This window comes from Apostichopus japonicus, chromosome 4 (genome assembly GCF_037975245.1).
Source record: "Apostichopus japonicus isolate 1M-3 chromosome 4, ASM3797524v1, whole genome shotgun sequence".
In the NCBI taxonomy this organism is placed as follows: Eukaryota; Metazoa; Echinodermata; class Holothuroidea; order Aspidochirotida; family Stichopodidae; genus Apostichopus; species Apostichopus japonicus.
In genome coordinates this window covers 15,082,628-15,100,308 of record NC_092564.1, presented here as the reverse complement: position 1 = coordinate 15,100,308, position 17,681 = coordinate 15,082,628, and the positions used below count along the sequence as shown (strand labels likewise).

General features: G+C 37.3%; 1 protein-coding gene across 1 annotated transcript in view; it reads left to right on the top strand.

Annotated features, from left to right (window-relative positions):
- The window catches only part of LOC139966556 (uncharacterized), a 39,845-nt gene extending 26,150 nt beyond the window's left edge, over positions 1-13,695 (top strand). The window contains exons 19-32 of the mRNA XM_071969713.1: positions 364-660; positions 1,076-1,198; positions 1,614-1,874; positions 3,355-3,864; positions 4,677-4,937; positions 6,446-6,763; positions 7,922-8,107; positions 8,827-9,177; positions 9,324-9,377; positions 10,305-10,418; positions 10,735-10,825; positions 11,192-11,236; positions 11,662-11,706; positions 12,492-13,695. Of these exons, the coding sequence (XP_071825814.1) occupies positions 364-660; positions 1,076-1,198; positions 1,614-1,874; positions 3,355-3,864; positions 4,677-4,937; positions 6,446-6,763; positions 7,922-8,107; positions 8,827-9,177; positions 9,324-9,377; positions 10,305-10,418; positions 10,735-10,825; positions 11,192-11,236; positions 11,662-11,706; positions 12,492-12,618 (2,783 nt within the window). The 3' untranslated portion in view covers positions 12,619-13,695. The remainder of the gene's footprint in view (positions 1-363; positions 661-1,075; positions 1,199-1,613; positions 1,875-3,354; positions 3,865-4,676; positions 4,938-6,445; positions 6,764-7,921; positions 8,108-8,826; positions 9,178-9,323; positions 9,378-10,304; positions 10,419-10,734; positions 10,826-11,191; positions 11,237-11,661; positions 11,707-12,491) is intronic.
- The last annotated feature ends 3,986 nt before the right edge of the window (positions 13,696-17,681 follow it).

Here is a 17,681-nt window from a genome sequence, read left to right as displayed (position 1 = left end):
TTTCATTTCTTTCTTTACTTTTACAAATTAACCATTCCATTTAATAACGTACATTGTTGTGGTTTGTTTATATCAAATTCTGTCACCACTTACCAAGACCCTAAACAAGACCCTGTTTTAGGGGTAGGTGTTAACATATAAAGTGACCCTGTTAAGCATTGATGGGTGTGGGGCGACAAATGAAACGTCTGCCTTGTAATTATCTGAAAACTCATTGAATACAGAAAGCTTGATATAATAACTATTTAAAACAAAAATCTCATGTACAGGGTTTCAAATGAACTCCTGTTTATAGATTGCTATATTCCCTCTAAAAACACTAACTGAAGTAAACTTAAAGACAATCTTTACTTTTCTCATTAGGCTTTTTGGGCTCTGACTGTACTGAAATTTGTCCTGATGGTTTCTACGGCCAAAACTGTTCCACGTCCTGTGAATGTGTCAATTTGCTGAGCTGTGACCATGTGAACGGTTCTTGCAACTGTACTGATGGGTACACTGGGGAGAGATGTGAAAGAGCATGTGAGCAGGGTTTCTACGGGAACCAGTGTATGCAAATTTGTAGCTGTACGAATGGAGCGTTATGCGATCATGTGACCGGAGCCTGTACTTGCAAAGCAGGTTGGGAGGGCTCTGACTGCAGCCGGCCCTGCAGGGATGGTGAGTTTATAAAGGGATACAACCCTAAACCTCAAAACTAAAGAAACAATTATAGAATTGGAAGGAAAAAGGAAACTGGAATGATAAACTCCAGTCATAAGTGTCTTGCATGTGATAGTACTAGTGCATTTTTGAAAGAGTTATGTACACTATACATGTTTGTGTGGTGTGGTACATAATACTTATTAAGGCTATTGTCCTATTATATACAGTAGCTGCTTATTTGGAGGAGATTAAAACATGAAGCAAAGTAATTTACTGTTTATCTGAGTATTGTCTAAACTATCAAATGGTCTAGTCTAAGGATATACTATTAAAATATAAAGTAATTTTTGATTTTTGTACAGATCTAGTGATTTGTGAGAGAGACAGTGGATTTCATATTTTTGTTATCACTCTTTACTTTTCTTTAAAGGAATGTTTGGCATGAACTGCCAAGAACTTTGTCAATGTCAGCATGGCAGGTGTGACCATATCTCTGGTGTCTGTAGTTGCTATGATGGCTTCACTGGACTTCAGTGTAGTGCAGTATGTCCAGGTAAATATGAACTGGTTACCAGTTCATTTTGGGTTTTCCATTTTCTTATTTTATAGATGATTAGTTCAATATCAAAATGTAGAAACGCTTGCATCACCTTGAGGTCAGTAAGTGTCCTTCTTTCTACACTTTTGTTTGATGGAAACATATTTATGGCCTAATCTAAAACAAGTTATAAAGCAAAATAAGGTTTGACTAAATAGTTAATATTTCATATTCAATATGGGGGGGGGGCTTTATAGGCTGGCAAAGTGCTTATTAATGCAGCTTAATTTTTCAATTGATGTTGGTGATATTCGCATACTATTTATTGAGTGTTACAAAGGTAACATCTCTTAGTTCTTCAGCTAATTCTTAGACCTTTTGTTAAATGAAACCTTTGTTTATATTCTTCTCTTTCTTTTCCCATTGTCAGACAAAACGTTTGGTCCTGAGTGTGCTCTTCATTGCGACTGTCAAAATGGTGGTTCCTGTCACCATGTACATGGAAAGTGTTCTTGCACGGCTGGGTGGCAGGGAGACAGCTGCAAAGAGATGTGTCCATCGGGTTTCTATGGCGATGACTGTTTTTCTGTCTGCTCTTGTCAGAACGGAGGGACTTGCCATCATGAGACAGGAGCTTGCACATGTTCAAGAGGTTGGCATGGAATCGACTGTAGTGAAGCTTGCACAGCAGGTAAAGTTTATAACAATTAAAGGCATTGAAGACTATCCCAAACTGCGTGCCGCCCTGTGAAAAAGTTAAATTTCCATTGCTTGCAAGTTTTTCTCTTGTCGCTACAAAATGCAGACAGTAATGAAACGTGATACCTTGTTATCTTTAGCTGGACCTGAGATGTCCATCGCTGTATCATACGTTTTTACACTGTGCTGTGGGTATGGACCGCAGCTGTATGTACTGACTGTACACTAGTGTTTACTTACTGACGGTAGCAAGCTGTGTGTGTATTTTCTGGGATCGATGGTGGGGTCTAACACTTCTGTTACACCTCATTCGAAACTAGGTGAGATTACTGGCATTAGAGGTTTCTTTTTGCGCGAGTCTTCACACCCTTTAAAGGCTCCATTGGATTCTACGTTAGAGAGTAAATACGACTGCTAATGCCAGCATTATTACACGTAATCTGTTAGTTGTGCAAAGATTGGCACACAATGACCACAGTGTTTAGAAGTACTGTTACACCGATTATTTGTTATGTACTATTGGTATCAGCGGATATTGGCAATATAAGCCCAACGGTGCTATCGGTAAAGTTTGCAATCAACTTCCAAAATTGCAGATCGATATTGTTGTTTCACAAAAAGTTGACATTTCTTCCCAAGCTAGATTCGTATTTGCAATATTTGTGCAGGTATCGTTTTTGTTGCAAAAATCGGTATCGGCCAAACTTGAGATCAAAGTTACCAGATTTATCGGTAAAAACCAAAATGAGTGATATCTGTGCAACATTATTAAGCAAGACTGCATATCTTGGTTTACTTATTAAGGAGAGTAAAGTACTACTTCAATGTCATTTTCTCTATTTCATTCAAATCAGGAATCAAAATTTGACTATTCAAGGAAGCTTGCCTATATAGAACACAATTTGACAGTATCAAGCAGGACTTTTACCTACCTGTTTAACCTACTGACAGAATGTTTGTAAAGAAGCATTTATTGTAAAACTTGGTTTTTTGGTCCTAAAGCAAATTCTGTCTGTAATGAACAAGTAACTCAACATAAGAGATTAGTTTGTAAAGCGTTCCTGAGATATATATTAATAGACTTGTAATAGGGAAAGGTTATCTGTCATAAGATATTAAAATGAAAGGTTTTTATTTGAGCATGATCTCAATCTTGAATTCTGTTTTATATATATATAGTCACATGTGATCATACATTTTCCAAAGCAAAAGACTCGTAATTTGATAAGTCAGTGTGTGTTTAGTGTCCCTCAGGTGTATTAATAATTAAGACATTCTTATAGGAAGAAAAGCTAATATTTATACTGATATAAGAAGTAGAGTAAACTTCCAACAGTATCTTGACCTATTTCCAAGATGTTAACTGCTGTATCATGCAGGTTTCTGTGTTTGACTATAATCAAAAGTGGTCAAAAGGGGTATTTGCTATTAAAGACTTGTTATATGGTTAACACGTCTTCCAATTTTTCTAGGTTTCTTTGGCTTAGGCTGCAACCAGACCTGTCAATGTGTGAATGATGCAGCGTGCGATCCCATCTCGGGGGCGTGCAACTGTACTCTAGGATGGAGAGGACATTCTTGCAGTCTACCGTGTGCTGCTGGTTACTATGGCAACAGTTGCCAAGAAAGGTGTGACTGCATCCATGGCTCCTGCCAACACGTATCAGGCTATTGCTCCTGCAATGCGGGATACGAGGGCAGCGATTGTAGCTCGGTTTGCCCGGCCGGACGTTATGGCCCGTCATGCCGTAGATATTGTTCCTGTCGAAATGGCGCAGTCTGCGACCCCATTTCAGGGAGTTGTGACTGTCTTGCAGGCTGGATGGGTCGAGACTGCAGTGTAGAATGCCAAAGCGGTTATTATGGGGTGGACTGTGTCGGTGTCTGCCATTGCGAAAATGGAGGTGTTTGTGATCGATTCAACGGCACCTGTCAGTGCCCTCCTGGATTTAAGGGACTCAACTGCCGGGGACGCTGTGAAGGTAATTCAGGGAATATCAAACCAAAACCCTATGCGTTACTGTTTATCTTGTTATTATGTATTGCACGATCATTCGTTTATAGTGAACTATCTCTTCCACAGAAATAGTTGTTGATGGTCATCTGTATTTTTGAAGGACTGCACCAAACTATTTATTAGGGAAGCTGTGTTTCTAACCAAAATTTATTGCAAAAATATGTCTTTGTCATGTGTAAGCAGTACATAAAGTTATTAACAGTTTTGCCAGTCCCCCAAATATGTTTAAAAATATAAATCAAGACACCGTGAACTTTTAACAAGCATTTTACTGCTACCTTCCAAGGACTTTATAACCCATCATCAAATGAAACATTTCCAAAATCTGGGAATAATTTATGGCAAGGGGGTAAACACCTGCACTGACGTGTACCATGCAAAACTGAAATTGTGGACAATGAAAATATATGGGCCTTTAACAGAGTGTGTTATACAGATAACCCACAATTTTAGGCAATCAAGTAATGGTCAACCGTACCCCCTAACTTCAGCAAGCATCTCTACTGTCATCTTGTCTGGGCTGGGATCTTGTCCCTTCCTCAAATGTGAACTCTTCCAATGCCTGGGAATCATTTTCAGGGACAGATTCTTCAGCATTACAAAATTTAAATGTTTTAAAAGAAAGAGAAAGGAAAAGCAGTGATGGAATTTTATACAAACAATGATGAATGTAATGAGTAGGATATGATTGTATAAAGTCAAGATTGTCCCAACTTTCAGTTTAATACTTTGCTTTGATCAAGTCTCTGTTTAATTTTGTTTCTGATCTATTTACAGACGGATATTATGGACAAGACTGTGCATTTGAATGCTCTTGTGTAAATGCCTTCTCCTGCTCCCCGGACACCGGTCATTGCTCGTGCATGCCAGGGTGGATGGGTGTCACCTGTGATACACCATGTCAAGAAGGTTACTATGGTGATACATGCAGTAGTGAATGCCTCTGTCAGAATGATGGTCTTTGCAACCACGTTACCGGTGGATGTTCTTGTAGTCCCGGTTGGACTGGTAGCCATTGTCAGATCAGATGTCCTTATGGTACGTAAGCTGCTGCCAGGTTGTTAAGCCTGATATTGAACCAAAGTTTGGATGTGAATTCTGTCAAACCTAGAAGGTATTTTTGCTCAAAATGGAATTGCAAAGTTATCAATTGAAGACTTTATTGTGATGGGAGTTAAGTATTGATAGAATATTGAACATTTATGAAAATCAAACAAGAAATCACTTAAAGGCATTGAAGACTCTCCCCAAGCAGCGTGCCGCCATCTTTAAAAAGTTAACTTTCCGTTGCTTGCAAGCGACGTTTTTCTCTTGTCGCTATAAAAATGCAGACAGTAATGAAACGTGATACCTTGTTATCTTTAGCTGGACCTGAGATGTCCATCGCTGTATCGTTTGTAAACTGTGCTTTGGGTATTGACCACAGCTGTATGTACTGACTGTACACTAGTGTCTACTTACTGACGGTAGCAAGCTGTGTGTGTATTTTCTGGGATCGATGGTGGTGTCAACACTTTTGTTACACCTCATTCGAAACTAGGTCATATTACCGGCATTAGACGTTTCTTTTTGCACGAGTTTTCACACCCTTTAAGAAGATTGCTGTGTTGTTACTCTGTCACATTACGTATGAACATTGAGACTGCTATTTGTAGGAATTCCTAAATTATTCAGAATAGGACATTTTATGTATATGCTGCAAAGATCTAATGAAACATCAAGTATTTACTTCTTTTTTTTGATCAACATGTTAATTATTGACATTTCAATAAGGTATGGCAATCCACCATGAATAAAAAAAGAACTGTCATCAATTGTCTTTTGAAGTGATTTTTTTTTGGAAATGCCAAAGGAGCAACTTTAAATGTGGAAACTGACTGGTTCAGGGCCAGCGTTAAAAATTAGTAAGAAATTGCATTTGTGTTAGTCCATATATATATGTTCAAATATTATATTGATTTGGTCTAATATGTTATTTTTGGGTAGCTGATATACAATCTAGGTCAACTAAGGAATCAGGGCAAATTCACAAGTGCCTTCAAATAAGGGAAAATGAAAAGTATCCAAACCATGGTCTTACAAAGATTTTCTGGAGGTGTTTGGGGTTTTATGCTGAATGAAAGAATGAAAATCATGATAATGATGTATTTCAGATCCTCCTGCAAGCAGGAACTTGCAAAGAAGCCTCATTGGCTTATCAAAGCTGCAAGCTGATAAGTCAGTCTCTTACATTCATATTTAACTTCCATGATTATGAATTGTCAATTGTCAACAACTCTGTAACTGGACGACATACATTGATCTTGGAGTGACTCGAACCGGGGACCTTATGATTGGAAGTTACTGGCGTTAACCACTGAGCTAACACTCCTGAGCTAACCACTCCATGATAATTCCTTAATATCAAAATAAATGCAAGTATTCTCCTGGAAGGCAAAATACCTTAAGCAATGTTGATTATACTCTTTACGTTTTTTTTAAATACATGTCAAAAGATAATTAAAGTTATGACATACGTTGTATTTCATATGGTATTTCCTGTCCAGGTATGTATGGAGAAGATTGCCTACAGACTTGTGTTTGTGCCGAAGATGCCACCTGCGATGCTGTCGATGGAAGTTGTACCTGCGGGCGTGGAAGGCGAGGTGTTTATTGTAACAAGACTTGCATGGCAGGTTACCATGGCTACAATTGCATGAGCCCTTGCAGCTGTCAACATGGAAATTCATGCGACCCAGTATCTGGTCGATGTCTTTGCGCCGATGGTTGGACAGGTCCTTCATGTAATCAAAAGTGCAGCGAGGGTTTTTATGGAGTTGGATGTAACCAAATCTGTTCGTGTTCGCGTTGTCACCACATAACAGGTGAGTTTTATATATATATATTACTTCTTGATGACTAAATGCAATATGTAGCATGTGTAGAGTCAAGTTATAAGGTATTGTATGAGGGCATGTGTTGATTCCATGAGAGCAAATGTTGATCCTACCCATAACATACAGCATGTGTAGAATCCAGCCATAACATATTGTATGATAGCCTGTGTTGATTCCATGAGGGCATATCTGGATCCTACCCATAACATACAGCATTTGTAGATTCCAGCCATTACATATTGTATGGTAGCCTGTGTTGATTCCATGAGAGCATATCTGGATCCTACCCATAACATACAGCATGTGTAGACTAAAGCCATTACATATGGTATGGTAGCATGTGTTGATTCCATGAGAGCATATCTGGATCCTACCCATAACATACAGCATTTGTAGATTCCAGCCATTACATATTGTATGGTAGCATGTGTTGATTGCATGAGAGCATATCTGGATCCTACCCATAACATACAGCATGTGTAGACTAAAGCCATTACATATGGTATGGTAGCATGTGTTGATTCCATGAGAGCATATCTGGATCCTACCCATAACATACAGCATGTGTAGACTAAAGCCATTACATATTGTATGGTAGCATGTGTTGATTCCATGAGAGCATATCTGGATCCTACCCATAACATACAGCATGTGTAGACTAAAGCCATTACATATGGTATTGTAGCATGTGTTGATTCCATGAGGGCATATCTGGATCCTACCCATAACATACAGCATTTGTAGATTCCAGCCATTACATATTGTATGGTAGCATGTGTTGATTGCATGAGAGCATATCTGGATCCTACCCATAACATACAGCATGTGTAGACTCAAGCCATTACATATGGTATGGTAGCATGTGTTGATTCCATGTGAGCATATGTGGATCCTACCCATAACATACAGCATGTGTAGATTCATGCCATAGCATTTTGTATGAGGGCATGTGTTGATTCCACGTGAGCATATGTGGATCCTACCAATACCTTCCAGCATGTGTAGATTCAAGCCATATCATGTGTATGAGAGCAGGTGAGAACATATGTGGAACCTTTGACAGCATGGTCTATAAATGAAGGTAATATTAATGTATTTGAAAGGATATGTAACTAAGATTATTATGAACATTTTTCCTCACATTAGGTATATGTGAATGTCCACCAGGAAGGACAGGGGTGCATTGTGAAGAAGACTGCCCGTTTGGAACATTTGGAAGTGCTTGTTCCTTACGATGTGATTGCGTACATGGAGTATGTAACCCAAAAAATGGACATTGTAGCTGTCTGCTTGGTTGGCATGGCAACAACTGCTCAGAACATTGCCCACAAGGTACTGTAATCTTCTTGACCCTAGCAATATCATGATTGAAGTTGTGAGAGACTGCCCTGGGGATTAAATTATGAAAACTAATACATGAAGAATTAGAGAAATATAAATACAAGTGATTCGCCCTTGTCTTTCCCTACCCATTCACCAGATCTTTGAGGTGTACATGTGACTGTATTCCATGAATCTATCTGAAATATGATATCCTGTGTAAGCATTTTTCCTTTATCAAATATTGATGTTGGCAACATACTTCAACTGCTGGTCTCATCTCATCTGTCTTCTTCTTGCCTAGAGGCAAATAAGGGCTCAACAGAGCGTCTCCATTCATCTCGGTAGGCAGCTGCTTTTCTGGCCTCATTCCAGGAACGCCAACCAGCCCTCTCTCTCTCTCTTTGTCTACTGTCCTGCGCCATGTTGTTTTTTGGTCGCCCTCTCTTTCTCCTGCCAACTGCTGGTACAATGTCTATAACTTTTAAACTTTTACTTATTTTGTAAAATATGACGTTTTGATTGCCACAGTGGTTATAATTAAAATCAAAGGGAAATAGAACTTAAGGAAGGAAAAAACAGCAAACCTTAAAGACCAACGTGCTATATCTTGATACTTTTCAGCCTTTTTTCTTTTTGTGACAACATTTTTTAAATTTTCTTTTAATAGAGGGATCTTCACACCAAATTTAATATAAGTTTTCTTCCTAAAATTTTGTTATTTCCTGCAGGTACTTATGGACACCATTGTCGTGGCATATGTAACTGCCAAAATGGTGGAACATGTGATCCAGAGAGAGGGCAATGCAATTGTACAGACGGTTGGATTGGTCAGTTCTGCCAACATCCATGCGAACCTGGTTACTATGGGCGATATTGCAGGTCAGAGTGTATCTGTAAGGATGTCAAGCTTTGTGACCATGTCACTGGCTCATGTAGAGGTCAAACTGGTGATTGTCCTCTTCACTTATGGGGAGACAAATGCCAACACCCTTGTCTCTGCAAGCATGGCGGAATTTGCGAAAAACAGAGAGGAAAATGTCAATGTCGTGATGGCTATGCTGGGGACTTGTGTGAACTCGGTAAGTGAATGTTGTAGGTTGCCAGTAATCAGATTGTATCGTGTTACCAGCAGTTCACAGCGCATTCAATAAATTTAAATTGAAGTTTACATATATAGATGGCAAAGATAACTTTTGAAAGAGTACATATTTTCTCCTTGTTTTAGAATTACCATCAGCTGAAAATGAAAAACATAAGAATTACATTCAGGATGATAGGGGTAAGTAGTGTCATTGAACATAACTATTCTTGTGTCTAACTGCCATCCGCATTGTACTGAGTTTTGATATAAAACCTTTGTAAACTGTCAAGGAGGGCTGGACGGACAGATAGATATAAAGTGGGATACTGATACTTTAAATGTTGGTTTGAATTACTTAATTAATAAAACCTGTAACCATGTGCACAGAAGGTCAGAACTCTGTTGTAATCTTTAGAAGCATTTTGTCTCAAAAGAAGTACCATACCATTTCGAGAGACACCTGCTATTGAAAATGAGTACTGACGCAAAAGTGTCTAATTTAAGTCTTATCTTCATACAACGGCAAGAACTACCTGCTTAGTGTTGTCAGATGTGAGAGCACTCTAACGTACATCTTCAGAGATATTCTGAAGAACCTTAAAGTAATTTTAACCAAATAATTAGCGTTCATACCACACCACACCTGTATTGCATGTGTTGTTCTGGTGTTGTGAAATCAGAGGAACTGATACTTTCATATTGGTTGGAATTATATTTGTATTGAATGTAACCTCTCGGGGGGGGTCGGGAACTCCGATTTATAATTCTTCCGAAACATTTTGTCCATAAATGAATGGAATACCATGTGGAGATACTTCCTATAAAAAATTAGTACAGATGTAAAACCATAAAATTAGGCCTTATATTTGAAAATGGCACAAAATAGGTTTTTCTTTGCTGTCAGATGGAGAGAATATTCCAACACTTTTCGAGAGATACTCTGAAGAAGCCTTTTTGACAAACTATGAGTGCATTAATGTGTTCTGGGGTGGGGGAAAGGGGGAGGGGTGAAATTGTATTAGCTTTTAGAAGAAGCAATATAGTGACATGACAAATATACTGAGATGACATGGCCAAATTAAATCATTCCCAAAATTTGTATTTTTTACATCGTTTACGTTACAGAATACTTCAATTACATGTTATTAATCATCGTTGCCGGGGCGATGCTGATCCTTCTTGTTGCAACAGTGATGATATATCTAACATGGTGGAGACTCAGAAGAAAACCAAGTGATGGTGAGAATCACATTCTGCTTTGTATTTTATAAACTGTGAAATACAGAAAAATTTGACTCATCTGATGTGGGTTCCTTAAATACAAACAAAAGTGTTCGCTTTTGTAACACATTTCAGGATACCTCTCGTTTGTGTTACCTCCCCCCATCCCCCACCCCCGGACACACACTCTACATTATCTGCTTCTCTACAATGCAATAGATCCTTCTATGTTTCAGCATATTTTCTTAGAATTGGTATCTGATAGAAAATTGTTTCTTCTTTTTTGTAATTCAAATCACCTTTTTCTCTCATTTGTATGCTTTCTGGGCTATAGCTACGTATGCTGATGTCACAAGAGTGAACGTTAATCGAATGTCCATGTCAGAGGAACCACTCATTTATTCCAGGGGGTTGCCTCTCAAGGAGTAAGTCATTTATTCACCATTTCTGTTCCAAAAGTTTCATATGGCACATACGTGCATTCAGTCAAATTATGGCCACTCCACAGACTCAAAATATGGTTAAGTTATGAGGCCTCTTTTATCCTCTAAAACTGCAAACTGATCAATGCTTTAGCCAGAAACTAATCTAGCTGTCCATTGGATGGCCTGACCATGTGGAAAAGTGAAGTAGAACAACAAGGACAACAGCAACCATAAACACACCTACATTTTTAGCCAGAAAATTTAGTAGAACCCAATGTGGACTTTTATATGATTCTGCTGGAATGTGAATTTCAAATCATTTGCAATGCAATACCTTAAAATACTGTATGCCAATTTTTCCAACAGTATTGAACCAACCTATGAGGAACCAACCAATGGAGCCGATGGAAGGTAAAGTACACCAACTTCCATGATGTTAATAGAGCCATGCATCAAATTTTTAATGCCTTCATTTGTTGTCATGGAAAGCATTTGTCCACAACTCTTGGGTGTAATCCCTGGTTAAATACAATATGAAAGGTACTGTTAGATTCTGGGTGATTGCATGACACCCCCCCAGGAAAGATGTGGCAATATAGGGATCACCACCAACCAAGGGCTTCAAATAAAATCATCAGCTATTTGAAATTACTGTCAGTATGCCGAAAGGGTTTTTAAAATGGATAAAGTTTGTTATATGAAGAACATGACAGGTACTTCCTTAAGCAGATCAGTTTTATCAGGAACAGAAGTAAAAAGATTACTAAGGTTTTATTCCAAAAAAATTGGAGACTAGTTGTAGCTAAGTTAATCATATTTTGAAATTTTTCCAACAGTACTGAACCAACCTACGAGGAACCAACAAATGGAGCCGATGGAAGGTAAAGTACACCAACTTTCATGATGTTAATTGAGCTATGCGGAGGTGTGAGGAAGGTGTGGGTGGGTGAAAGGATATGGTTGGGTAGATGTGGGATTTGTGAGAAGTGGTTTGCTGGATGGATGGGTGGTGTATGGTGGTGATTGCAGGTGGGGGGGGGGGACGGGGAGATGGGCATGCTGCATGTAAGTTGATGGTTTATAATATGTGACAAGGATTTGCATGTTAATGTAATTAAAATCGATCTTGCTTCATTTAGTATGTAATTTGAATCTTTTGGGGAAAGTGTGAGCATTCTCAAATCTGTAAGTGTGGCTCATAAAGTATTCAACTGGAAATATTGCTGGAATATTTCACACGCATACCACTAACTCTTGTCAGTTCATTACCCATAGACATGATAAGAAGCTACAGAGAATATTTTTTAATTTAAAAATTATCTTATTGATTTTAAGATGCTTTTTTGTTCAAGCTCCCCTTGTTTGTGTCAAAAGTAAAAGTTGTGGTATACATTGGCATAGTTTAAGGTTAATGGGACTAACCAATATATGCAAATATATTCAAGGAACATTTTTCCCTGAAATACCATCATTTTGTGATATGTTTTTTTATATATTTAATGATAAAATAAAAACACAGAAACAAAACAAAAAATGAATTTGATGAATGCAAAAGCAGATGAAGTATATCTTTTGGTGAAAACTAAAAATTAATGTTTCATCTCTTTTGCAAGGATGAAATGATAATCCCTTTTATTAATTTTTTATTGTCTTTCCTTTTCAATAGGACACCAGTGGTATTGTTGAAACCTAAGGAAGTTGGGAATGCTCAGTGGTTTGAAAATCCAACTTACAAGATGGACCTAAACTCATTTAAATATCCAAAAAATACATCTGAAAATGAATATTCATAGATTTAGAACTGGTCATGGCTTGTCATACAAAATTTTTTCCATGTTTAATATTCCAATAAAACAGTGAAATAGACATTGCAGCACCCACTGTAACCTTCAAAGAGAATAGGGTAGAATAGGGATAACACCTTTTATGTGTTTCTAGCATTGATTTAGTGGTTAAGAAGTCAACTTAGTTTATTAATGAAAAGTTTTAAATTTAAAAACAAAGTAAAGATTCTACAGTACTAATATATATGTAAATATATATTTATATTATATTTACCTATCGTTTATAGATGATTAGTTCTTGACTTAGAAGTGTAATTAATTAAAGATGAGTAAAAGAAAAATGCAATTCATACAAATTAATTTCATATCAAAATAGTAATTAACAAATATAATATAAAGTAATAGTCTATTCCGTATGTTACTAGAATAACAGTTGATAATGAAAATGTCACATTTTTCATGGGTGGTAGTTACTTTATATTTCTTATAGATTAGTTGTTACGTGTAGCAGTCACAGTATTATTGAGCAGTATTCCAGGAGCAAGTTAATTAATTTAAAACTGGGACTATTTAGTAGGCCTACTTTTTTATCAGTATTACCACCCCACAGTTTTAATACGGATATTTGTCTCCTGTTTTTTCATTTTTTTTAGGGCATTCTCTTGTTCTCAGATATGATATAAATCACTTGTCAGTTTCTGGTAGTTGCCATGGTAGCATATATTTGATATGTTTAATATCTTGCATTGTACTTTATAAACGATGGTTGTTGGATTACTGCCAGTAGATTTGGAAGGCATGATTCTTTATGGACTGGCTGTGAAGTCTTTGAATACCACTCCCCAAGTAGGGGTGAGTGTGAGGGGGAGTGGTCTGGGGCCCTCAGGCATATTTTACTAGGTCTATCGGTAGATCGAAGTGAATGTTTCCAGACAGCCGCTGTATTAAGTTTGAAAAAGGAAAGAATAAAAAAACACTAATTTTGTCAGTACTAATGATTTAACAATCCTTTTCACACATTTTTTTTCTATGAATGTTGCAAGTCCGCATCAGAAAACAATAAATTTGTCTAGGATTTCTGCATAATCTTTCATATTGTTGTTCTGTTTCATCCAATTTGATCAAAGCAAGTACGCACTCTCTGTAGAATGATAACCTTCAATGAGACTCTGAAATTACTCTTCCTTACCTCCCCTTCTCACCCTCCATCTCTTACCATCCCTCCACCTCTCTTCACCCCTCCATCCACCTCTCTCCCTCTCACACTCCCTCTCTCCACCTTCCTCCCCCTTCTCTACACCTCTCCCTGTCTCTCTTCCCCTCCCTCTCACCGGTTGTGTCACTGTTCAGCAGGCTTTCAGACAACTGTAGCAAGAAAATAATTCCGGATAGCAAGCTTAATATCCTCCTCACCATTATCTTTTGTTAATAACTGATCAGGCTCATTCAGTGAATTTATGATATGTTACCTGCTTTTATTGCTCCTGGAATGTCATTTGTGGAGATGCAAAACGCGGAAGTAATGAAGACCTATTGTCATATCCAAATTGTTAACTTTAAGCAAGTTGAAAATGGTTATTTATTACGTTAATTATTAATATAATACTGTATATGAATTGCAAGGTGTATTTGCCGCATGCATCATGTTTGAGAAGGTGTTCTTTCCGTTCTCTTGTTATGCATACTGTGCATAAATATTACGATGGATAAAAATGAGTACAACTATGAGACCGAGACAAGCCACTGAGGCAATAGTTGTCGCCATTACGGGTTTTTTTTTTTGCACAGTACGGATCTTTCTCCACTTGACTATGAAAGCTCTATCTACCAAGAATGCTCGTACCATCTTTAAGGTGGCATACCGGACTATTAGAGTCTATATCCATCCGCCCGATTGTTCTCCTGTTTCAGGAAAAGTGCCAAAAGCAGCAGGAGAACATCCTTTTTTGACCTGTTATCAATCATGGTCTAGTTTTTTGTGAGACTTGCATGTTGAAGAGCATGAATGGAAGTACGTGTGGTGAAAAGTATGAGGCAATTTTAGACCCCTTTAGAATATAAATCATATATAGGTTTAATAACTGAAGAAAAAAAAAATTCCCGCTTATACAGAACACCTTTTTTGTTAACACATTTACCTTAATCATGACCATGAAGATCACAAACTAAGAAAGTGAATATTCTTCTCATCAACAAACTCGCAGTGTGTTTTTGCAAGTTTTCAATGTATGTGTCCATTTTATATGGATTCGTTTAACTCTATAGTATGACAATGACATACATGTAGCACTGATTTAGTTTATGTAGTTTTAAGTTGAACAAAACCCTTTTCAACTTCACGCAAAAGTTGAAAAATATGTTATCAGCACAACCTTGCATTTAGATCTAACAATGATTCAATGATGTTTTGATTCAATACACAATGCCAGTTATTAAAACATAAATTTGGTATAGATTGTCTGGTTTCGGGTACAGGCAGTCCACAAACCGACCGATGTCTTCGTCACTGTTACTGTATAGAACAAGAGAAGAGGACGCAGGCGCGTTGCCAGGAATTTGCCAAGGGAGGGGCGAAACTGTAAATCGGCATTGCAAACTATCTAAGCGTAGCGCCACCATGCATGGTTGGCGCGAAGCGTACAAGAAAATTTTGACTGAAAATGCCTCCCAGATCGCTGGAAATGGCACTTCCCAGGCCTTGTAAGTTGCATCTTAGCATTTTCTCTTTTGAAAATACTAGCGATATCATAAAAACATTAAAACATTTTTTTTAATATGCTCAAGGGGGGGGGGGGCGGCTGCCCCCTTCGCCCCCCCCTTGGCTACGCGCCTGAGAGGGAGGTGTGTGACGTCAGCCGATTCACACAGAGACTACAGTAACTACTGTAAATCATAAAACTTTGTATCACAGTAAAAAACTGGATTGTGCTGACAAATCTGATAAATCGGTAGCATATGCTATTAGGATTACAGTAAGAACTGAGGATATTTGTAATCCCAACAAATCCCAATAAAAAGATTTGTGTTCTTATGTTCATTATCGCCAGTCGTACTTCTGCTTGCACGTGACCCTACTCACATGTAAAGAAAAAAAGGTAACTGGTTTTACTCTGCACTTCGCTTCATTGCCTGTACTTTTCCACCCCTGGGTGGTCTTACTACGTCGATTACATTGAAACTGTTTGGAATTAAGATGCAAGGAACATCCAAATTGTACTACCCCACTGAGAGACTATTGAGTTAATGCATATACACGAGTAAAAGGCAACAATAATCTCAGCAAAAACTCATATAAAAAATGTGTGTATTTTATTTTATCTGTCACCCCCCCCCCCCAGTCCTCAAAAGTTACTCCAGCTCCCATGTACCTCCGCGTATAACCTGATAGTGGTAGTTCGTAGGTTCTTATTTATATTAGGCCTAAATCCCGACAAAAGAAGATTATTATGCCAATATATATGTCCACGGAATGTTAGCAAGTAATCCTCATTAAATGTGTTATAAATAATTGTCATTTCCGGTTACATCTCACATTTTGAAGTCCACTGCATGCGGTTCCCTTTAAGCATCATTAACCATCACAATGTTTGGTTAAATATTTTTTGCTAAGTTTGAATACGTTTCAAAACTCCATTGAAATTCACAGTGAGTAATTATATAATAATTATAATTTTTTATAATGTCCCGTGGTAACGTTCGGCCATGCATGTCAAGGACTTTACAAACAAAAAGGAAAGAATTTAGCATATTAAACGAAAGTAAACTTCGCACAGATTTTTACAACAACAACAAAATACAAACAAAGCAAACTCAGTTCCTTAAATGTATTTTATGACGACAGACTGAAGTTAAGCAGCGAGTGCGGAACGACTGTATACGTGACATTTACAAAGAGAAACAAGCGTTCTTACATTACAAGACTCAAGCAATATAACATGGGAAATTCTATACGGAGCATTTTCTCATAAGAAAAAGTAATATTAACTGATTTTATGAATACATCGTCACGGAGTAAGTATAAGCTGCGCATGGATTACCTTGGCTAATCATTTCATATTGTCTGATATACTTCCTCATCCTCTGACATGCGACCAATCATTTGCGACCATATCCGATGATATGGGATATCTTGTTCAGTAATCATATTACGAACTATAAAAAATAGATATATTGATAATAGGAAAAGCAGCTGTTTCAACTTAGTTTAGAATTGCTTGATAATATTAGATACATTCGATTCGTTAACTTGATGAGCCAGATTTCGTTCAGATATTTAAGGAGCAGTCTAAAACATATACTCAGCACTTGTGTAGAGTCGTAAAGGGTATCTCGAAGAATGAATTCTCATTTTTTTTGGAATCAAGAAAACTTTCCTTCATTCGTTCAAAGGACGATTCTATAATAATGCATTTTAGTTTAAAATTTGTATACTTACCCTAATTGCCATTAACATGCAAAAAATGCATTTGTTGCGTACATATTTTACAGCGTAAATATTTGGTAAATATGAACGCAATGACCAGTTTGAAGAGCAAGAAAGAAGAAAAAAGAATTGGAAATATGACTAAACCTTGGAGAATCATAACATATTTTTTCACTTAAAACTGTTCAGAGGGAAACTTCTATCCAGATTACACAATTACTTATAAAAAATATTATTCTTACATTCTTTGGCTGACAGTTGAAGGTTGTCAATATCCTCATCAGAATTTCTAAGACTAATGTCAAATAAAAATCGGCCATGATAATGTGACCAATGAGTTCACATACCTCACATATTCTTTGTGTTCTGATGAGCGGTAGTGATTCAGGTTTTAGAGTAAGTGTTATATCATGTAGAGTTGCGTGTCGATATTTATAAGTACAAACTAAAGATTCCGGTGATGTCATGTGATTTCATTTCATTTTCATTTTGTATTTCATTTATTTGTTTTTTCTCAATATACGGTACATTGTATGTCATACAAACGTTTACAGATATGAAATTGAGTATAAAGAGAAAGGAAGTGATCTAAAAACCTGAAAGGCTTATCGAGTAGAGCCACTCCCTAAAGAAGGAAAATAATTAAGTT